The sequence below is a fragment of the Rutidosis leptorrhynchoides genome, chromosome 10 (assembly GCF_046630445.1).
Source record: "Rutidosis leptorrhynchoides isolate AG116_Rl617_1_P2 chromosome 10, CSIRO_AGI_Rlap_v1, whole genome shotgun sequence".
NCBI lineage: Eukaryota > Viridiplantae > Streptophyta > Magnoliopsida > Asterales > Asteraceae > Rutidosis > Rutidosis leptorrhynchoides.
This window is the reverse complement of record NC_092342.1, coordinates 79,605,327-79,630,342: the sequence shown is the minus strand read 5'-3', so window position 1 is coordinate 79,630,342 and position 25,016 is coordinate 79,605,327. Positions and strand designations below refer to the sequence as shown.

Genomic DNA, 25,016 nt, shown 5'->3' with positions numbered 1-25,016 from the left:
CATGCGATCGCATGAGGTGTTAGTTGATTTTCCATGCGATCGCATGGCTTGCGAAATTGGGCCAGGCTCTGGGCTGCAACAGTGATCGGGTAGAGTATGTTTTTTATATTATTTTTTTTCTTCTTCTTTTTTTTCTGTTTTGCTGTTTTAATAAAATTATGTAATATATTTATATAAATTAAATAAAACTTATATTTTTATAAAATAAAGATAAAGAAACTTTTATATAACTTACAAACTCTTAAAAATATTTATATTTTTGTTTTTCTTTTTATATTTTTGAATATTTAAAACGTATTTTTACAAAAGCGTACTAAAAATAAAAATCTTTTTTTTTTAAATGTGTGGCGTTTCGCTTCGGCGTTCCCCGGCAGCGGCACCAAAAATACTTGATGTTATGCGAGGTGTATATAAAATAGCTTTATATTTTACAAGGAAATACTATTAAATACGATACAATTTTACACAAGATATTTATTTATTTATTGAATGGATATACTTAAACCTTGCTACAACACTTATATGCAGTGTACCTAATCGTACAGTAGTGTAGTTTTTAGTAAGTCCGGTTCGTTCCACAGGGAATCTTTTTCACAAAGCTTAACGCTATATTAGTTTAAATTTATAAAAATACAAATATATATAAGTAATATTATTATTATAAAGGGGGGTTTTTACCGTTTAATGACCGGTTTGTCGATTTTAAAACTTTAGTCGCAGTTAAAACCAAATGTAAAATATTAAATAAATAAAAGACTTAATTTAAAGCGTAAAGTAAATAACGATAATGAAATTGCGAATAATAAAAGTGCGATAAAATAAACTTGCGATAATTAAAAAGTACGATAATTAAAAGTGCAATTAAATACAATAACAATAAATAAAAATGCTATAATTAGAAGTGCAATTAAATATAAAATAAAGGAAATTAAATATGAAATAAAAGAATTATGCTTATTTAAACTTCCGTAATCATGATGTTTGACGTGTTGATTTTAGTTTTATGCCCATGGGTTAATTGTCCTTTGTCCTGGATTATTTAATATGTCCGTCTGGTTTTTGTCCATAACAGTCCATCAGTCATAAATATAAAGTGCGAGTGTCCTCGTCAAATTATCCTTATACCCGAAGTTAAATATTCCAACTAATTGGGGACTTAAACTGTAACAAGGTTTTATTACTTTGTTTAATAATTACACCAGGATGTCGACTGAGTGTAACCCAAGGTTTTAATACTTTGTTAACAATTATGCCAAGTGTCCTTGTACATAATTTCACCCCTGTTTTAATAATTCTAGTGGCTATTAATCCATTCCCATGTCCGGTTAAATGAACGATTATTCGTACATATAAATATCCCGCCCATCGTGTCCGATCGAGTGTATATGGTTATTTATAGGGACGTCCAATTGTATATCTTTATATTAAAATTAACAAACTATCATTTAGTTAAACAAATATGAAGCCCATTAATAGCCCATAGTCTAATTTCCACAAGTGTCGTTCTTTTGTCCAAACCCCAATTATGGTACAAAGCCCAATTACCCAATTTTAATATTTTTAGCCCAACATCATGATTACTTCGGATTAAATAAGCATAATAATAACTTAGCTACGAGACATTAAATTAAAAAGGTTGAACATAACTTACAATGATTAAAAATAGCGTAGCGTTACACGGACAGAATTTCGAGTTACACCCTTACAACATTCGCTAACATACCCTTATTATTAGGATTTAAAATTAAAATTAAAATATAAATATAAATATAAATATTACGTTGAGTGAAGAAGAAAAAGATGTGTTTATTTTGGCCAAAGAGCGTTGAATTTATAGGACCTGGGCTGGATTTCAGAGCCATACGATCGCATGGCTTTTGTGCCTCCAGGCCATGCGATCGCATGGCCAGCTGGGAGAAGTCACATATCTTTGTTTTCTTTCTTGCCGAAGTTTATAAATAATAATATAATATATAAATAATTATAAGAATTATTTAAATATTATATTTTATTTATGTGCATAGTTAACTTGTAATTTTTAGTCCGTTGCGTCGAGCTTTGAGAGTTGACTCTGGTCCCGGTTCCGGATTTTTGAACGTCCTTGCGTATAATTTAATATCTTGTACTTTGCGTTTTGAATCTTGTACTCTTGTAATTTTGAGACGTTTTTTATCAATAATTGGAACCTCATTGATTGTATTTTGTACTTTTGAGCTTTTTGGTCGTTTACGTCTTCAATTCGTCGAATCTGTCTTTTGTCTTCACCTTTTATTATTTAAACGATTATCACTTGTAAATAGAACAGTTGCAACTAAAAGCTTGTCTTTCTTGAGGAATAATGCTATGAAATATATGTTCGTTTTTAGCATTATCACCTATCGACTTGAGCTACCTCCACAATTAGAAAAGATTCACAACACCTTTCATGTTTCGAACCTGAAGAAATGCCTAGCTACCGAAGATCTCATTATCCCTTTAGACGAAATTAAGATTGACGAGAAACTAAATTTCGTCGAAGAACCCGTCGAAATTATGGATCGTGAGGTCAAACGACTCAAACAAAGTAAGATACCAATCATTAAGGTTCGATGGAATGCTCGTAGAGGACCTGAATTTACTTGGGAACGAGAAGACCAAATGAAGCTGAAGTACCCACATTTGTTTATCGATATCGCACGTTAACTAGGTACAATTCTAAATTTCGGGACGAAATTTAATTTAACGGGTGTGTAATGTAACGACTCGAATTTTTCCGCTAATATATAGAAGATTAATATTTACATAATTAATGTCTCCAAAATGTTAAGCAATCAAACTCATTAAGATTTGGTTATTTAAAATGAATTTTATACAAATGTTTGGCCACCCAGTTTATCTGACGATTCACGAACGTCATAACTCGAAATAATTATATAATGATGTATATATGGTTATATATATACTTATGATTTGATAAAATGATATTTAAGTATCTCATTACATATAATAACAATTGGTTATATACATAAAATGAGATTACTAACTTAAAGACTTCAAGATTATATACATATATATATAACGATTAACGTTGTAATAACTTCTAAATTAAAATGTACGTATATGTATTGTATTAATATGTATTAATACACTTTTGAAGAACTTAAACATATATACTAACATACTTATATTCAACAAAGATAGCTATACTCATAATCTCATTCAATTCCATCAAGAATTCTATTCGTATTCATTCGGTATTTACACCCGTATCATACCCAGCTTCCATACTTAAATACTATGAGTATATACCAATATGAAATACCAATTATAGCCTCCTTAGCAGCCCTATGAGTCACAAGACAAGGATAAACATGATGGAGACTTGTGGGAACCAACATTTAACTTCTAGTTTGCATTATTATGCTATATTCCAAATTTTGATAAAGTCTCTTAACCATATGCATGAACCACGACTTTTAACACTATTTTTACTCATTCATATCAGCTATTTAACTTACCTTCACTCTCATAATACTCACACACAAGAACTCCAAGTATTCTATCCATTTCTTACTCTTTAAACACTCTTTAAACACACATACTTCAAGTACTAGAAAATCTTCATTCACTTTGATCATAAACTAGCTTCAAGAACACTTTTTTAACTCATATACTCCTATTTATCAAGGTAAGAATCATATATAAGCTTTGGTTCAATTCATATACTTATAACTATCTTAATTCAAGATAGAAATCTTATTTGAACTTTTGTTCATTCTATGATTCTACTCCAAGGATTACAAGTCATCAAGGATATCTTTGATCACAAGATTATCATCTTATTTTCTCAGCAACTTTTTTCATTTAATTTGAGGTAGTCACCTTATTCATAATCTTTTTCGATTCATATCCATATAGCTATCTTATTATGAGTTTATAACTTACAACAACAAGAACATAGTTTAGATTAATTCTAAACTTGTTCACAAACAAATTTAATCCTTCTAACTTGACTTTTAAAATACTTCAACACATGTATTATGATAGTATGTTAAGCTGACATAAGGATATAAAATTTGTAAACACGAAGAACACCTTAAAACTGAACATACGCCGTCATAGATCATCGGGGGCTATTTTGGGTTTAATTTTAAAAACCTATCTTAAACTTTGAATTAAAAGATTTCCTTTGGTGAAAAATCTTATTTTATATGGATATGAAATATATCCAAAATCCATGGTTAAACTCTAAGTGGAAGTATGTTTTTCAAACGGGTCATCAAGATGTCGTTCTTACGACGGATATGACTATCTTCTCTTATATGACACCTAAGCTGTATTTTCGACTATAAACTTATACTTTTTCTGTTAAGATTAATAATGTTGAGTTCAATACGAAACCATGGCAACTCAAATCACTCAAAACGGATTTGTAACGAAGAAATTATGGGTAAAACAAAATTGGATATTTTTGCTTGTTTTTAGCTACGGTTTTGATTAATAAAAATGGATGCTAACCTTATCCTAGCTAACTTACTTTGTATCCTACATGTATTTATACATGTCTTGTTCCCGAACTTATGGAAATACAATTTATAATAGTCGTGATTAAGTTCTACGACAATATATTATAGTCTTAATAAAGATCGTAACACACCATATATATATATGACTTGATCACCGTGGATCCGTATACAGCGTTTTGACATATCATTTTGATTTCTTCTATATATTATTGGAACGAACTATAAGACACCATTGGCAGTAATTTCGAGTTAGCTGTGGGTCGAAGTGGATTCTAAAATATTATATACTTTGAGTTGTGATCGAGCCTGAGACATCTATACAATGGGTCGCGGATTGCTTCAGACAATATACATATTATGTGTCTTATTATATTAAGACAATATATTATAGTGTTAGTGAATTCTAACACAATATACGCATTTATATTTATATATATATTTATACTGTTGGACTATTGGACTACGAACGTTGGACTACTAACAATGGACAATTAAAATTATCACAAGTATCATAAGTATGGAATATTAATTATATATATATATATATATATATATATATATATATATATATATATATATATATATATATATATATATATATCTTGACACAAGAATATTATTATTAGGTTCGTGAATTTGTCAAAAGGCCAAGTCTTATCACCATCTATTCGAAAATCATCACAAGTGAGTTATAGTCCCATTTTTACTATCTAAATTATTTTGGGATGAGAATACATTCAAATTTATAAATGTTTTACAAAATAAGCACAAGTTCATGAAACTACATTCTACGAATGTTTTGTTATACCGGATATCTGTACTTATTATTATTATGCTTGGTAACCTAAGAATTAGTGAAAAACACTAATTAACGCGAATCCTAAAGGTAGATCGACGGGCACCAACCACCCCCATTTTCGAATAGTGGAAATGCTTTAGTACTTCGAAGGGTTCTTGTCATACATTTGAGTAGTGGAATGTATGATGCCAGATATCTTAAGCGCTCTATCTTAAGGTCGGTTACCAGGCGACTCATCGTATGAATGATTTTTTTTGCAGTTGTAATGATCCTGCGCATTTAATTAAATGAAATCTTGTGGCTTATTAAATGTTATGATTATTATATGGAAATTAAACCTATAACTCACCAACATTTTTATTGACGTTTTAAGCATGTTTATTCTCAGGTGAATATTAAAAACGCTTCCGCTATCGTATGCCAACCCAAGGTCAAGATTTGGAGTCGGCATAATTGTTTATATTGTTTAAACTTGTATTCGGAGTATTTGTTGTAATATATTTGATCATATTGTAATGGGTTGTGTAAAAACTTATTTATTTGAGGAGATTGTCTTTGATAGACAATCTAAATTATGTCATTAAGACCTTTATTCAATAATAAAGGTTATGGTTGTTTTTAAAAAACGAATGCAAGATTTGAAAAACGTCTCATATAGAGGTCAAAACCTCGCAAAGAAACCAATTAATATGAAACGTTTATAATTAATATGAACGGGGCATTTCACACTACTTCATGGAATTCTTCCTAGTAAAGAAAGATTAAAGATAATCTCATGTAAATGTGCAAAAGAATGTTGGGACTCACTATGTTCTCAAGAAGATTTAAACTCTAGGAGTTTAAAGGGCAAAGGAATAGAGAAGGGTTTGGAAAGGGTTGGTGATTTTCAAGCAAAAGGGTTGAATGAAGATGAAGACTTTTGCCTCATGAGTTCTTGGAATGATGTGCATCAAGATGGTCAAAGTGAAGAAGAGGTTGAATCTCCATTCAAAGAAGACGATGTCTCAAGCATGGATTGCAATGAGGTACATGTATTCTATCTTTCTAATTATGAAGAATTGTTAGATGATTACATGACTATTAAATTTGTGTTTGATAGTAGTCGTGACAAAGTAAAACTTTTGGAGAAAGAATTACACAAAGTTAGATAACTTAACAAAGTTTTAATTGATGAAAATAACTCTTTGAAAAGAAAACTTGAAAGGATAACTATTTGTGATTCATCAAGAGGTAAACATGAAATGAATGTATGTCACGACTGTAGCAAACACAAATCTTGTAATCAAAGTCCATTGTCTATTATTAGGAAAATTGAAAACATGGGAAAAATGGACCAAGCTAGCAATTCCATGGCAGGGATAAGTCAAGAATTGGGTAATCTTAAAATCAATTAAAATCAATGATCAAAATGCTAATGAGAATAACCTTCTCAAAAGACTTTGTATAAAAGAAAGGTTTTTCTTACAAATGCAAATTGTTTTTGAAAAATGATTTTAAAAGATCAAGTGTAGGAAGCTTACTTGCCTTAGGATTGTGTGTTTATGTGAAAATATATATTGCATGCTAAATACTAGATTGATGCATTTTGTGTATACTGTGTGTGATTGAATATAAATATATATACATATAAATATAGTATATTACGTGTCATTGATGATTAAACATCGGGAGGATGTAATCATTCAATGTTAGGAAAAGAAAACTTGTCCTCAAATATTCTATAGAACCTAAAAATTGTTAAAACGCGGTCGAAGAAATAAAAAGTGAAGAAACGAGTGATCAGAAGGATCCACGGCAGCACCATGGCTGACCGTATACTCGACCGCAGACTCCTGTCCTGTGCGTGGAAAAATATCTACACGGCTAACACCACAGTCGACCGTGCTTCGACTGTGCGTGGTCTGATTCTGTTTTAAATTAAATTAAACCCTCACTTTTATTTCTTTTCAACCCACTTCAAAACACACACCTACACACGGCTGAGGAGATCGACTGCACGGAGAAGAACGCTCATTCCCTCAATTTCAATTCCTACTTTCGGTATGATTAATCTTTACTTTTCTAACATTCAATTGTGTTTGTATGATGAATAAGGGTTATGAAGAAACCCTAACTAGAATGAATCAAAACCTAAATTGATGCAAACAATTGAAATTGTTCTTGAAGAACAATTTAGAAACGATTGTTGTAATGATTATTGTATGCATTGACTTAACTTTGGATAATTCTAGGGTTCATTATACATCTAGGTTAGATTTTCATAGAAGCATTGTCCATATGATATGAATGACATTGTTGCAAATTGAGTGTAATGATGTTGAATGTCAAAACATGTATTGATGATAATTTCAAAAGTCTAGAACACATATGAACTTTGTGAAAATCTTAATCTAGTTGCAAACTCATTGACACTAATGAAGAGTGAAAATGTGAAGAACATTAACATCAAAACGTCTAAGTATTGATGATAATTAAAGTTTGCAAAACTTGTTGCCTACAATTGAATTATGCACTTTGAATTAATTAAAAGTGTCAATGTGCAGAAAATGGCAAATTGAGGAGAAAGCTCATCTAACTTTCGCCCACACCAATCAACACTTAACAGAGAAAGAGTGTAAGATCGAACAATAGCAGAAGGAAGGAGAATTGAAGCAAAAGATTTTCCTGAAATGGTGGCAGCTTTCTCAGATTTAAACTCGAATGTATTTCTTGATCTAGATGGACCAATTTATCCATCACTCGTTCGAGACTTTTACTCTAGCTTCGTCTATACCAACGGTTCAGTTACCTTTAGGCTAAAAGCTTCAAGAACTACAGTAACACTGCAAGATTTTGGAAAACTTCTAGATGTTCCAGCAAATGGAGAAAGGTTCTTCAACACAGGACACAGTCTGACCTATCTTTCTAATTTCATCAATAAAGATGATGATATTCGAACACTGTGTGAAGACAATGCTTCGAGAGGAGAAATTCTCAATCGAGGAGTGTTGAGCAAACACCTGCGAAAGAAGTTCCGAATATGGAGCACAGTGATAGACTACAATGTGTACTGTAGAATGGGAAATCGCTCACATATTCATGCTGTTCATATGGCTCTTCTTTGGTGCCTAGAAATGCAAATTCCAGTAAACATGGCATACTTTATGGCCATATGAAGGAGCAATGTGCCAAAGGACTTAACAAGAGCTCTTCCTTATGGAATGCATCTTACGAAGTTATTTGTCAAATTAAAGGCAATAGATGACATTCGCATAAATCCAACCTATCAAATATTTAATCATCATACATTAACATTGATGGGGTGGGATGATGAAGATGACTCTGATGAGATTGAAAGGGTTTATGAAGCCATGACCAACTCTCAAATCAACTTGGAAGATATATCCGATAGTGATGAAGAATAGTTTCCGGATGAAGCTAATGATCCTTTTTATGGCTTGGATCGTGATTCAAAAGCCGAACGAATCTACTTAAATCAAGCTAAGATAAAGAAGTATCAATCCAAGATCAGCCGGCTACTAAAGAAAGCGAAAAAGGCGTTTTCATGTCGAAGTAGTAGTGATGTGAGAGTTGGAAGGTGAAGAAAGTGAGAGAGGTTAAAATGTTGGTTGAATAACTTGTTTGTAATAATTGAATGTGTGACTATTTGAATATTTCTTGGTTAGAATCTGTTTAATTTAAGTTAGTTAATTTATGCTTCTAACAGTTCTCACATGGTCAACTACACGGTCGACCGTAGCATCGACCGTGTATGTGTCTGACACTTCTTCTTCTCTCTCCTGGAAAAATAAATGCACATTGAACCTCTCAAAACTAATTGGATCTGGTTTCAAAGTATCATTCACAAATTAGCATACTTGAATATGATCAAAATTCTCAAAAGATTCAATTACTCCAAAAGGGAATGAAAGATTAAATGAAGGTTCATCTTTTTCCCTTTAAATTGAGTAGATTATGATGCAAAACTCACTACACCATCTCACTCAAAATGAGTCAAGCAAACAACTCTCCTAACAATCCTTTTGTGATTGACTTGTCATCTTCAGTTTCTGACTCCTTTGACAATCACTTTCCTAACACCCAAGAAGAACGAGATGTGATCAACCGCAACCGACAAATGGTTAGCACTAGACCAATTGTCGAAGGTTGTATGGTCACTATTGAGCATTTTTTGAAAGAGCTTCTTGAAAATTTTGCTCACATAAAATGGGATTCATTCTTAACCTTAAAAGGTCCCATTGACTCCACTCTTGTTCGTGAATTATACGCTAACTATGAATTCACTCCCCTAAAAAACGCCAAATTTCGGTTGTTTGACAAAGGGTTTTCCATGTCTCTTAAGGACTTTGGAAGATTCATGCATGTTCCCGATAAAGGCGTGGAATGTTTCTCCTATAGTCCATATCTCCTCTGTCTTCCCGAATTTGTCACAAAAGGTGACATCATCAACACCTTTTGTCATAGGCCAATCAATTACATTGAAATCCAAAGTGATGGTCTTAAGGCAAATCATCTTGCGCCTAAGTTTGACCTTTGGCTCAAAGTCATAAGTCACAATATCTACTGCAAGGGGGAAACACTATCCACAAACGTTCATGCCTGTGAAGCCTCACTACTCTGGTGTCTCCAACACCGAATTCAAGTCAACATGGCACTATTCATGGCAAAGAGGATGAATGGATTGGTGTACAATGAATCTATCTGTCTTCCCTATGGAGCACACTTAATGAAGCTCTTCACACAACTGTGTGTTCGTGACGTACATCCTGTTGTCTAACCTCCCTCCCAATCAACTACGATTCGGTTCGACCTTTTAACGAAGAAACAGAAGGAGAGATCACACCTGCCTGGAGTGTTACGAGATTTGATGATAGTGTGGAAGATGACCAGTTCATTGCACTATTATCCTCTACTCAAATGTCTATCCTTCATCGTCAGAATCGTTAAACTCACAAGATCCTGCGACGCTTTCTGAACAATCTTGTTTGTGAAAAATGCTCATCTCACCCAAGCACATCTCATCCCAAGTAGAACAAACTTAGTATTGATCCACTGTACCCTCCATGCATATTTTCATATATGCATCACTATGTTTCGTGCTTGCTTTGAATAAAATGTGTGCTTGTTATGTTTTAATATATGTTTTTCCAACGTGCACAATTTAAGGGGGAGTTTTGTTCTAAGGTCGAGCTTAGTTCTAGGGGGGGCTAACCTTTTTGCTTCGAAAAAAGGGGGAGAAAGATGGATACAAGTGATCGTTAACACTTGCGTATTTATAGCAAAATGTCCCTCATCACTTGTATGTTTGTCATCATCAAAAAGGTGAAGAATGTTGGTTGAATGTGGGTTAATACACTAAACAATAAACTTAAGTATAATTAACCAAAGTGTAATTAGCCAAAGAATATGTTTTGATGATGACACACACATACACATAAGTGATGACTGACATCTTAACATAAAACACGCAAGGTCACTAATCCATACTTTATCTTGCAAACGACCAAGTCAAACATAGGTTAAAGAATGAAATTAAAATTTCAGGTAAACACACGGTCGAGGTACGGTCGACCGCATAGTCAACCGTGAAACTCCAAACTGAATTGCAACGCAGTTTTGTGAAAACAAGTTGCACGGTCGCCACCACGGTCAACCGCATTGCCACCGCAGTTTCTTCTGTCACCGTTTTTGACCAAATAAAGTTTGACTAGTTCCCGACATCTATAATTCATGTAACCTTTCTCAACATGCTTAGAATATATGCCTTCTCCATACTCAATTGAGTTTTGGTCATAAAAACACTAATTGTGATTAATTACGCCTAATGACATCTTAATGACAAATTAAATAAGATTAGGCATAACACATAAGTGTTAATCAACAACTTGTGATCTTAATTTTTATCTAGATATCCTTAGTATGATCATCAAGTACCAACACACTTAAGCCAATATCACTAGAACAATAATTGCTATTAGAAATGACTTAGTGATTAATTAAGGCTAAATGAAGAACAATGCTCTCAAGGTTAAACTATAAATGACTTGTAATCCTAAAACACACTTAGATACATTTATGATGGTCACCAAGTCCCAACTAGAGATTGCTCTTCCCTTGTGCATGTGTTGGACATTAATGTGTGCTTACACATTAATCATGTAATGTGTTATATTGCACATTAAACTTATTAAGTGCCTGAATTATAAGTTGTGCAAGTATCTATATGATTTATCCTAGAATAACTATCTCTTGTTATGAGAGTATTACTTGATACTTGCTAATAATGCTTAATACTCATAAACTTGTCAACTTGATTAATATGTTTGCCATGTGCTCACTAGTTAGGATTCAAGTAACTAACCTACTCCAATAGATTAAGTGTAAAATGGTTCACAATGAAACTATAGTCAATTGTCTATTTGGTCTAGTCTAAGTAACTAAGTGTGATTGCTTGTTCAAGAATAACTTAACCTTAATGTCTCTACATACTTCATGATTATCTTATAGAATCATTATTCAATTAATCCCTAACTAAACTCAAATGAAACATGACTTGTGATTAATTGAAACTAGGAAGTTAATGATATAGTGACTAACCTTTAGAATTGAACCAAGAGCATTAATGTGACTAACTAAGTCTCGACCAAACTGAAATTTCCCTAAATATTAATCAAGACACTTCTCCAAGAATGTTGGGTTTGCCACTTTTGGAATGATTAGTCACTCTCATGCAATAAGATCAAATCTCACACACTTAATGCATATAGTACTTGTATCGGATGTTTGGTTTCTTTTGCAGGTGCTAGAAGGAGTAAAGGTGCCAAAATGTGGTGTTCAAATCTAAGTCAAACGGCTATACAACGGATACCAATTTTGGACTGGAGCACGCACGGTCGCACCACGGTCGACCGTGCAGGCAACCGTGTGTCAACGACTATTTTTTGAATCCCACTATAAAAGGCAAACATTTAAGAGCATTTGAAGCAGACCCTCTTGCACATTTCAAAGGCTTATCTCCAGTGATCACAAGTGCATCAACTACTACTCAAATGTGATCAAGCAAGAGAAGATTCTATGATCTTATAGATATAGAATTGGGTTGTTATAAACTTACTAATCAAAAGCATTTATCGTGTGAGTTTACTTAATGTAATGTGTGTCCTAGTATTGTGTTAGGATCATCATTGCAGTGTATAAGTCTTGTAACTTCAATTAGTGGAAGCATAGGCTAGCTTAGTGATATACTTCTTTAAAGGGACTTAGGAAGTTGATTAATCTTATTTGGAGATTAATACTTGTCCAAGGTGAAGACAAGTTGATCTAGGTTAGAGTTGATCTTTCAAAGGGATAGAAAGATTAGGTTTGTTGTCTACTAAAGAAGATTGAAGACTTGTAAATCGGATCTCCACCGAGTTTGGAGAAAAGTGCTTAGTGAAGCAACAAATCCCGATTAGTGTAATCGGGGAGTGGATTAAGGTGGATTAGTTAACATCCACCCAAACCACTATAAATCATTGTGTCTATGTTCTTTACATTACTTCATTTATCATTTTGAACATATACACTACACACATTAAGTTTGAGTTGAGTTGGTTGATAAAAGTAAAATCGAATTTGGTGATCAATCGAAAAATTATTAAAAACGTATTAAGTAACTATTCACCCCCCTCTAGTTACTTACAAGTCGTTTAATAAAATTATATCGGTTAAAAAAGGAAGAATAATAATAATAATAACATAGTATAATCCTTGTGTTGTTGGTCCAATGGTAATGAACCATACATCTTTGTTAGAGGTTGGGAGTTCTATTTTATGTGGTGCAACATTGCACACAAGAATATTATCTTGAATTTGAAATCCATTCAAGGTCGCTTTTTGCACATCTCGTTGCGGAGGTAGTGGAGATGAGGGGTTTTATCTGTCATGTCTCGAATAAGGATGGCACCCGCAGGCGAAGGGCACGGATCCTTAATACCCGCGACCCGCCCGCCAAAATTTTCCTTTACCCGCGGGTACCCGTTTACCCGTTAACGGGTAAATTTTTCTGCCCGTACGCGCGACCCGCGAGTACCCGCAACCCGCGGATAAACCCGCGAATTTACAGAATGTGCACTTCTAACTAACTTTTAGTCACGGATACCCACCACCCGCGGGTAAACCCACGAATAATTATAAAAATATATTAAAAAATAAATTATATAATATATAATTAAGTATATGTATGCGGGTAAACGGGTATACCCGCGGGTAGCTCAAACGGGCATCACGGATTGACGGGTCGGGTTTTACCCGCGACGGGTATCAAATACTCGTGACCCGCCCGCGACCCGCCAACGGGTACAAAATTTTACCCGACCCATGCCCGCGGGTACATTTTTTCGCAAATACCCACCCGTCACGGGTAAGGATACCCGCGGGTCACGGGTTTTTTTCCGCCCATTGCGATCCCTAGCCTCGAATTAATCCAAGTTTTCTCCGAGACAGCAGTTGAGGGCGGGTTACGCAACTGCAGAAGATGATTACGTGGGTGGTTTAGTCCCTTTGTTGATCCCAATATGTTGTAAAAAAATGGAGTATATAATTATATTTATAAGCAAGGTTGTAAAAGTCGCGAGTCGGGGACGAATCGGTTGAGACTTAAAAAGGACGCGTCGGCCGAGTCGGCGACGCGTCGGGAACGCATCGATCGTTGACCAACGGTGACTTTATTAATAATTTCTAAAATATATATTTATATATGTATAAAATAGTTGATTCTGTACCATAAATTTCTTAAATAAGAATGTGAATTTAAATACAATCAAACTTCAAATTCAATTAATGTTACCGAGTACATAATCAGTAAAGATACAGAGAAAAGAGCAACCCAAAAAATGAAAACAAACCCTAATTTTAAAACATATCACGTCTTGACGAAAATTTGACTGATTTTGACCGTTTTTGACCAACTTTGACCGTCTTTTGAGTCGTTTTCAGAAAAATGGGACGGAGAACTCAAAAAAACGACGCATCGTCCGACGCGTCGACCAAGTCGACCGACTTTTACAACACTGTTTATAAGTATAATCATAATTATAATTATAATATCTTTATATTTATTTATATTTTTATATTTTTAGATTTATATTTATAATTTATATAAACTTGAATTGAACGCCAAAAAATTTCAATTACTTCATCTCTCCCCCTTTATTTTTGTACCATCCTTTTTTTTTTGGGAGTGATTCGTACACCATCAGTTTTTAACCGTACACCACTAAATATGTATTATGATGTTGTACTGTACAACAATGTAAAACATATTTGGTGGTGTACTGCTAAAAATTTGTGTTAGTACTAATCATCACTTTTTTTTTTTTTCCACAAAACAAATGGTAGTACTAATCATCACTTTTTTTTTTTTTTTTTCCACAAAACAAATCAAACGCATATTCCCAAAGCAAAAACTCACCTATTTCAACTGAGATTTTACATTTCACACCTAAATTTGTTGTATTATTCATCAAATCAATCAATGGCAGCAGCAGCAACAGCAGCAGCTAATACATCTTCATCTTATTCCTCGCACACACTTGATCCTATCAATAACCTTAATCATCTTCATCGTACTCGTTTCTTGAAATTAACAATTCACCCTCATTATGATCATAAACTGCGATCTGTTGTTCGTTGTCAAATCCCTAAATTTGAACCCAAAATATCAACTATTAATTCAAATGTTACAGAACCCACATCTTCTAGCATTGATTTCCTCACTTTATGTAATAGCCTTAAGGTAAATTCTTTTATGATCTTTTTAAACCTGCTTGTTGTTCATTATTGGTTAATTTTATATCTGAATGTCATTTAGGTTCAATTATTTTGTGATATTTGCTATATGTAAATTAGGGCTTGATAAAAAGTTAATATTTTATTATTAAGATTTATGATATAAGGATATATGAAACCTAAGGTTTTTGGTATTACATTTTTGGTACTACATTGGATATTTTGGGAATCTAGTTAGTTTGTGGTGGTTCATTGTTTATGTTTAAAGAAAAATAGATTGAAAAATAGTTAGTTGATCACTAAAGATCACACTTTGAGTCATAAGCTTCTTTTTTTTTTTTTTCCCTATTTTTTGTATCAAAATGTTAGCTTCAAAACAAATGAACGTAGGTATTGAAGCTCATAAAAAGCCACATTATCGAGGTTGATCTCCAAACGAAGATTGATTTAACCATAAGAGTAGCACGTGAGATGTAAATCAAGCTCACTTAGCAGCCCACTTTGATATTGTCATATTGACCAACCATATAATCCACCCTTACCATGGAATTTTTCTAAAATTTTAACATTTTACAAACATTGAATTCTATTTCCAATAGTATATAACAAGGTTGCAAAAATCGCTACGCGGGGAGTACTCAGTCCGGAAATTTTAGGGAGTACACGGCAACTCGGGAGTACTTGGGGATGCTTGGATGTTGAGCCAGTTTGACTTTGACCGATTTTGACCGAGTTTTGACTAATGTTGACCGATTTTCTGAGTAACCCAGAGTTTTGGCTGAGTTAGATTTAACTGAGTGTGACCAAGTTAGACTGAGTAATCGTGGTACTTTTTTGCGGAGTGCCCGCCGTGTACTCTGATGCCATATAATATTCGTATGCTCTGTTGAAAAGTTTGTTAAATTATATGAAAATTATTCAATGTTTCTATATAATTATAATGTAGACGACAAAAAGGAAAGGATGGGTGAACCATGGAATCAATGGTCCCGAATCTATCGCTGATCATATGTATCGTATGGCATTAATGTCTTTAATTGTTGGTGATCTTCCTGGTATTAATAGAGAAAGGTTTGATACTTTCACTTTGCTATTTTATTTGTAATTTTACAACTAAAGATATAAATCAAAGAATGATATCTTTTTACTTTTACAAAAATCATATTTTTTTAACTCCTTGTGCCGTATTCACTTGAATAGGTGTATCAAAATTGCAATTGTGCATGACATTGCAGAAGGTACATGTTTAGTACTCATTTTCTGTTACGTGTATGTCTTTCGATTTGTATTTTAGCTCAAGATTTTTTTTGATTTTTAATTTAATTTTTATTAGCAATTGTGGGAGATATAACACCGTCTGATGGTATACCTAAAGTTGAAAAAAGTAGACTTGAGCAAGCGGCTTTACATGAAATGTGTAACGTTCTTGGCGGTGGGATGAGGGGTAAGTTCTGTCTCATATGTATATATTGTTTTTCTTTTTATTTTTTGTTTCATGCAATGGGTGTGAGTCGTTTATATATTTCGTAACTTGCAGCCGAAGAAATTAAAGAACTTTGGAGGGAATACGAGGATAACGCTTCACTTGAGGCTAACCTTGTGAAAGATTTTGATAAAGTATGTTTTTTTGTCATCCTTTTTAGTCAATTTTATGATTTATGATGAAAGTTTTTGTCTTTTTCGGAACATCTATTCTTGATATACAATTATAGAGTTTTCTTTCGACAGGTCGAGATGATTTTGCAAGCCCTTGAATATGAAACTGGTATGTTCAGTTTAAAAACATTTTAAGTCTAAGAAACAGTAAATAACTAGAACTTGTTACTATGGCATAATATATGTCTATGTGTGTGTTCGTTTACATGCTCATCTGTTCGATACGAACAGCATGCTCATTACGTACTAAACACTCAGTTACAGACAACTGATAATCTACATGCACGCACGAATTGTTAATTATATGGCCCAAACGGCATTGTACTTCAACTTATTATGTGAAATCTGTTGAAAAAGTTGGGTTCATGACTTATAATGGGTGCGTGCTAACTAAACATAAACCTTTCGAAAATACAGTCATTATGTGTGTACTTGCAAACTTTAACATCATCAACATTAGTATTAGTCTATAATCGTATTTAATGGATTACAGTGTATTCGTGGCAAGTTGGACGGGTCAGGTAATAGGTCAAGACAGGTTCAGGTAAAAACGGGTCATATTAAATTGTGGTTCTTGATTTATTTCATAAATATAAAGTAAAAAAGGTAAAAAGGTAGAAGGTTTTTCATGTTCGGGCTACCCGGGAGCGCGAGTAATCCGACCCATACTGATATACGCAGCCCATCAGGATTACTCCCTGTCTGTTTTCAAATCTTCCCTGGCCACCACAAAATATCAATCCTAAACATGATTCGAATCTGAGACTTCTTACAAGGAACACAGGCTTCGACCACTGGGCTATCTTGTGATGGTTTAATAGATATAAAGTAGGAGGTTTGAAAGCAGAAGAATGAATGAATTTTAACCTCTTTGACCCGCTCCATAGCTATTTACCGTTTCATTGGATTCATTTATTAAGATAGAACATAAACTATTTTGACTCATTCATAGCACTATTACGTGTCTCCTAAATATATCTTGTCGATGGGGGTGCGATTCGCCAAATAAAATGATGTTTTTGTTTTGTTACTTTTTGAGATATATTGCTAATATAATATGTTGGTATTACAGAACACGACAGAGTTTTGGACGAGTTCTTCGTCTCGACAGCCGGTAAGACTAGATTTTTTACACCTTGGCCATCATTTAAAAAAAAAACATAATGAATGTTTATCTTGCGGTTGTAATTTTTGCATTGATGGTTGTACTGCAGGGAAGTTTCAAACGGAAATCGGCAAGAGTTGGGCAGCGGAGATCATTGCCAGAAGAAATTCAAGGTTGGCTAAGAAGCATAACTAGACTTGTCACCTTTTAATCCATGACGTGCATTCTTTTTTTAGTTTGTTTAACTTATAAGCAAAAACCTCATGCACACACTATAATCTGTAAGTTGTTGCAATAGTTAATTTTAAGATATCAAAGTTTTGAAACTACCTTTTTTTATGGGTTAAAGCCAAAAATAGGCTACAAACTTACACAAATGTACCGATGTCGCCCACAAACTCATTTCTATCCTACTGTCGCCTACAAACTTTCAAAAAATGTGCTAATATCAAAATTTTATAGTTTTGACCTGTTACATACTATTTTTGACCTGATTTGAGATTTTTTTTTTTTTAAGAATTAAGATCCAATCCACGAAGGACACGTGTTGATTTTAACCAGTTTAGCCGGTAACAAGTCATTTTTGTTTACATTAGTACACTTTTTGAAAGTTTTTGTTTACATCGGTACACTTTTTGAAAGTTTGTAGGCGAGTAGGACGGAAATGAGTTTGTGGGCGACATCGGTACATTTGTGTAAGTTTGTAGCCTATTTTTGGCTTTAACCCTTTTTTTATCAATGACTTTTAACAGATCTATCTCGAATTTGGCATCACCAAGTGACCTATACTTTGAACATAAAAATTCTTGTTATTTGTTTATCCGTTTACCGCCACTTGAGTGATCTAGGGAAAGGCGTCCAAATTTTTCATAAGAGGTCTGACGTTCAAACGTTTCTCTCTAAACATACTCGAGTGATTTTAAGAGGGCTAGAAACAGTTATGTAAATAGTTCGATTAGGTCACACACATTTGAGAATAAAAATAATGCAACATAATACTATATCCAACATGTATATTACCCGCTTTGCCTATTAAGAAAAAATAAAAGTAGTTACGGAGAAAATGATCTGATAATTATAATTCATAGATAAACATTATCCGTATGGGTGAAAACACGTATAATTATCAAATGTATTAGGATAATAAGTTATTATAAAACTATACATATAAGCACAAAACCTACTGTAAATATTCATGTTGACTAATAATATATATATATTTTTTATTTTTTTATTTTTGAAAAGCCAAAATATATTACCACAACAAAGAATTACAACACAAGAGCATAGGGGCCTTACAAGCTATGGCCTCCTAAGCATAACCAGAAAAAACAAATAGATTACAAAGCTACGAGAAATAAACAAAACACGAAACTAAAACTGAGGTGCAGAGGCAGCAACTCAGAATACTAGATGACAAAACTACGAGTTGAGATACACGTTTGGGGAGGATAACCACACATGTCATTCAATCTTCTTTCCTTTCACTCTATTTGAAATCCAATCGAACGATTTTGTTTGAATCTCGTTTAGAGCACTCGGGGCATTCCAAAATTTACCTTGAAACGCCGCGTTGTTACGATTACTCCAAATGAGATACGCACATACCCATTGAAGAGCTTGCCAAATTTGTTTCCCCAAAGTCGTCATTGAATGAGAACCCACATCATTGAAAATCTCGACTAGACTAAATTTCCCGAAATTACCCATGTTCCACCAATTAAACACACGATCCCAAACTTCGAGAGCATGTTTGCAAGAAATAAGCCAGTGAGCCACGGACTCCAAATCATCATCACAAAGAGGGCATCTTACACTATGGAAATCGATGCCTCTTTTGTTAAGTTCTAGTCTGACCGGCAACCGTTTCTTTAGCGCTCGCCACACGAAAATCTCTATCTTTTTTGGAACTAAATTGTTCTGGATCGTTTCTTAGACAGAACAGCTTGTAGCTAATAATTTCTCATTGATGATGGATGCTAAATTCTTGACTCTAAACAGCCCGTCTGAAGTAAACGATCAGAACCACCTGTCAGCAGAATCACGCGCAGGTGAAAAGGAAACAAGCAGATTCTGGAGTGCTTCAAACTCACCTGCAGTTCTACCAATCGGCTCATGCCTCCAATTCCAAACCCACGAAAAAATAGGACTGTTATCAGCAGCTGCAACAAAACGTCCCTGGACAGTTACATTCTGATCCTGTTCAAGCTTGTAAAGTCTCGGAAATGTCTTAATTTATCTTCGCCAATCCAATGATCGTTCCAAAATGAAGTTGACCCGCCATCTCCAATCTTTTTTGAAAATGAATCTTTGAATTGAACCTGTAAGTCTTCCAGAGTTGTACCTGCTAGAATGATGTTATACCACACGCCCATTGTCGGAGAATGAGAATCATTTTCCGACAACAAGCCACCAAAAGGACCATGGATACTACAAATGACTTTGGCCCAAAGTGAATCGGTTTCGGTTTTAAACCTCCACCACCACTTTCCCAAAAGTGCAAGATTTTTACCCCTTAAAGACTCGATGTTTAACCCCCCATTCCCAAAAGAATTTATTATGTTTTCCCATTTGACCCAAGATATTTTTGAACCCGAACCCGAACCGCCCCAAAAGAAATTACGCCTTACACTCTCAAGAAGTTTAATCACACAAGGCGGAGCACGAAAGAGCGAGAAGTAGTACAACGGAAGACTTGATAAAACCGATTTAATAAGGACAAGTCGGCCCACAAAAGACATCGATCTCATTTTCCAACCCGAAAGCCTAGTATTAAATTTCTCAATTACCGCACTCCAATCATTTAATTTTTTCATTTTCGACCCGATTGGCAACCCTAGATAAGTAAACGAGAATGTACCCACTTTACAACCCATGTGATTAGCTAATAAAGTCAATTCCATCTCATCGATCCCTACTCCGTAAATGCAACTCTTTGTACATTGACTTTTAACCCGGATGCAAGCTCGAAACATTTTAATAAATTCATCAACTTAATTGCATTTGTCCGACTCCTTTCCCCGAAAAAGATTGTGTCATCCGCGTATTGTAAATATGAGATCAAGACTTTATCTTTCCCCACCTCGACACCTTTAAAAAGTTTTTTGTCTAAAGCCGCCTTTGTAAGTATATATTAACCCTTCTGCCGCAAGGATGAAAAGTAATGGTGATAACGGGTCTCCTTGTCTAACGCCTCTACCAAGTGAAAATTCATTAGTGGGAGCACCATTGACAAGTATAGATATAGAAGCCGAACTAAGACACGTCATTATCCAATTTTTCCATCTACACCCGAACCCCATACTCTTCATGACTTCATCCAAAAACTTCCAATTTAGACTATCGAAGGCCTTTTCAAAGTCCGCTTTAAATAAAAAAAATCCTTTTTTACCACTAGATTTCAAAAAGTCCACTGTTTCATTTGCTATGAGTGACCCGTCAAGAATATAACGACCTTTAATAATATATTCGCATGTTTCAAATTTGTAAAGGTAAAGTAATCATATATAATAATTAATATTTAATATTTATAGGATTAGAAAAAGAAAAAACTTAGATATAATTTGTTTGAATATTAAATATATATAAATATAAATATATTATTTGCATGTCTTAATAACAAAAATTCATGATTTGTTTATAAAGTTACTTAATTACGCCATATGTAAATTTTGTGAATAAATTCGGACTTAATTGCACCATTGATCCTTAAAGTTTACCTATTTTTCATCCTCGTCCCCAAAGTTTGTTTTTTTCATGGCTACCCTTAATGTCTGAATTCTGTTTCAAATTAGTCCCTACTGCTAACTATCGTTATATCAACTTCGTCTATCTTTATCATGTGCTTTCCACCTGAGGGCAGTATGGTCTTTTTGAGTGTATGTCTGTATATATTATATACTATCACGTAATCCCTACTGCAGCTTCTAATCGTCCCTTTCAAACCCTAGTTCCCAAATTTTCAATTGTTCCTTTTCGAAACCCTAATTCCTAAATTACTAAAATGGTTAATTGTTGGAGTGGTAGACAAACGGTTCTTCACACATCAGAGACTTCGAAAAACCCTGGAAGGAGATTTTTCTTGCTGCCCAATTTCCAGTATGTATTATATTTTAATTTTAATTTCATTTTGCGAATTTGTTTCTAATATGATTTGTGGTTTGGATCAATATAGTATTTTTGTATAGTGGTCCAATTGCAAATTTTTACAATGGTATGATCCACCTGTGATGGATCGAGAAGCTTTATTGGAGATGAAGACCATGCTTAAATTGAAACTCAAGAATGAAGAACTAAAATGGAGATGTCTCCAGTTTGCATTCATATTATTATTATTTTTTATTTTTTTTTTGTAAACGAGAAGTTTCAGTTTGTAATTTGAATGTAGTGTGATCGATTAATGAATGTACTGTGATCCATTACTTTGTTCATCAATGAAAAGTTTCAGATTGGTATTGATCCATCAGTTTGAATGTTATTAGTATACAACTGCACAATTTGAATGTACACACTTTAAGTGGAGTCCATATGTAGCTTGCGCAGTACATGTAGTATAGCTAACTGCAATTTCATCTTTAAACTGCAATTTCATCTTTAAACTTCTCGATAGTTTGTGCAGTATATTTAGACTTTCATGTGCAGTACATGTATAGTTTGTGGAGTATATGTTGTGACTTTTTTGTGCAGTCATGTAACCATTTTTTGACATGTAGTGACTTTTTGTGCAGTCATGTAACCATTTTGTTGACATGTAGCGACTTTTTTTTACATGCAATACATGTGACTTTTTGTACATTAAGTAAAGTTTGTGCTAACCATTTTGCAAGAGCTTTAAACTGCATATAACCACTTTGCAAGAGCTTTAAACTGCATGTAACCAATTTGTGTTATACATTTTTTGACCAAATGCATGTAACCATTTTGTGATGTACATGTAGTAAACGTGTGTTTTTCTTTTAACTAGGCGGCATGTTTAGACGTGTGTTGGTTTACCACACATTACACATTAACGCAAACAGACTAAATTAGCCTTGGTTAAAAATAGGTGAAGAGGCACTAACGGAATGTACTTAACGGATGTTAATCCTGGGGATCAATATGAAACGAAATCATAAGTTAGAGGGTTAGGATAAAAAAATAAACTTTAAGGACGAGGATGAAAAAGAAGGTAAACTTTAAGGATCAATGGCACAATTAAGTCATAAATTCGTGACTCGTGAATATCCCCAGTCCGCGAGAATGAGTATAAAATTTATTCATCTACCTCATAGCAAAACGGGTTTAAAGAAAATCAACAAATACGAATAATTGGTCTAGTGTATGCGGCCCACAATCTATGAGTGTCATCTGTAACTATTTTCAAACCTAGTTTGCATTCTATAATAATTCCTCAATTAAAATATTGAAAAAATTATTTGAAAATGTATTAAAGTTTCACCAAGTATCTATTATATGCATCCAATTATCAAATCTCATATTATATGCATTCAACTATCTAAATTGTTCTATTTTATGTATTTAACCTGTTATAACAGATAATCTTTTTAGTCATCTCAATTTCATTTCGAGATATTTACATCTTTGGTCCCTTATATTTGCAAACTCTAATTTCATTGATCCCTCCTTCCAACTTCTCAACTTCCTTCCAACCAGACCTGCAACATCCCAAATTCACAAATTAACATTCAAAACAATCTCATCTAATCAAAATCCAAACAAAAGTATGGATAAATAAGCAAAAAACAACACTTCTTATTTGTCAATTCAAATTGAATTCTTACAAGTGCTTTATACCCATGAATTATCCACTTTCACCTTCTAACTTCAAACACATATCCTTCAATTTTTAGGTTTTAACCCACCACCACCCCCACCTCCTCAATCCTTCACCTCCCACCCTTCACCTACTAACCGTCCTATATCTGCAACCTACAGCGTCGCCGATCTGTTTTATTATTTAAAGAATAAAAGAAACCCAAAATTAAAACTCAAGATCTTGAGATACAAATCGAAACCCAAATTGGGTTCCTTACGATTCTATTTACGAAGGATGCGTTTGGAGATCTGCGTTTAGGGAAGTTGATGAATAAGATTTTTACAAAAAGCCCTTATTTTTACACGATGCTATTTGTGATGACCCGTCCAAATCCATTTGGACGAATACATCATTCATCGATTTCACAGTGAGGTACTGACCTCTACATGATACGTTTTGTAAACATTGCATTCTTTTGAAAAGGCACACCATAATTGAATATCAAATTCCAAGATTTTTGACATCTGATGATTTCTACGTATAGACAATCACAGTATATAATAGTTTTTAACAATACATCTGTTGACAATACAGTCAAATAAGATACATGGTTATGATTTTGTGAATGCAAAGTTTTCTTGAATAAAGCATGTATGACTCCATGCACATAGCTTGTACAACGTATAAGCAAACAGCGAAAGACTTCTAGGAACCTGAGAATAAACATGCTTAAAAGTGTCAACACAAATGTTGGTGAGTTCATAGTTTTAATGTTGCGCATAATCTGTACATAAAGGTGGATCACAAGATTTCAGTTGTTTCATCCAGAAACGTTTATCAAAATATTCTACAAGATTGAGCACCCTGGTAACTAAGCTTTAACGTTATAATAAGTACCCCTGTTTTAACATACATGCAACCAGCATGTATAATACACGCAATCCAACGTGTACTAAACTCAAATAGCATACGTATGTTTTATAGTTCAGGCTAGGGTTTCTATACCTGGAACAGACGGGGATGTCAAGCCCTATGGATCCATATACAACTACTCGCACCCACCAGTTCTTATAACCGACAGTTACTAGTTACCAAACCTAAGGGATTTTTGGTTCAATCTCGGTGTAGAATTTAGTATGTACTTGTATCCATTGCGTTTAAAATAAAGTGCATGTATTCTCAGCCCAAAAATATAAATTGTAAAAGCAATTAAAAAGGGAGCAAATGAAACTCACCTTAGCAGCACATAAGGTCATTCACCGAAATGTGACCGAAACTCAGAATGCAAAATAATCGTAGATCTCAACCTAGAGAATATATGTTGGTCAATACATGTCTAACAAGCTAGGTCTGGTCATAGTGTATCATAATCCTAATGCTCGAGACCGTCATACAAAAGTTAACAAAAGTCATCTCAAAAATCAAACT

The 25,016-nt window shown here is 33.9% G+C and overlaps 2 protein-coding genes across 2 annotated transcripts; one reads left to right on the top strand and one right to left on the bottom strand.

Annotated features, from left to right (window-relative positions):
* Positions 1-14,818: 14,818 nt before the first annotated feature.
* LOC139870404 (uncharacterized) lies at positions 14,819-18,120 on the top strand. The gene is made up of 8 exons (XM_071858215.1): positions 14,819-15,079; positions 16,019-16,143; positions 16,273-16,310; positions 16,406-16,516; positions 16,610-16,689; positions 16,801-16,837; positions 17,801-17,842; positions 17,943-18,120. The coding sequence occupies exons 1-8, from the start codon at positions 14,819-14,821 to the stop codon at positions 18,026-18,028; spliced, it is 780 nt and encodes a 259-aa protein (XP_071714316.1). The 3' UTR covers positions 18,029-18,120.
* Positions 18,121-20,925: 2,805 nt separating this feature from the next.
* LOC139870403 (secreted RxLR effector protein 78-like) lies at positions 20,926-23,630 on the bottom strand. The gene is made up of 3 exons (XM_071858214.1): positions 23,627-23,630; positions 23,410-23,487; positions 20,926-21,287 (listed from the first exon to the last, which is right to left on the bottom strand). Exons 1-3 carry the CDS (start codon positions 23,628-23,630, stop codon positions 20,926-20,928), a joined length of 444 nt encoding a protein of 147 aa, XP_071714315.1.
* Positions 23,631-25,016: the final 1,386 nt, after the last annotated feature.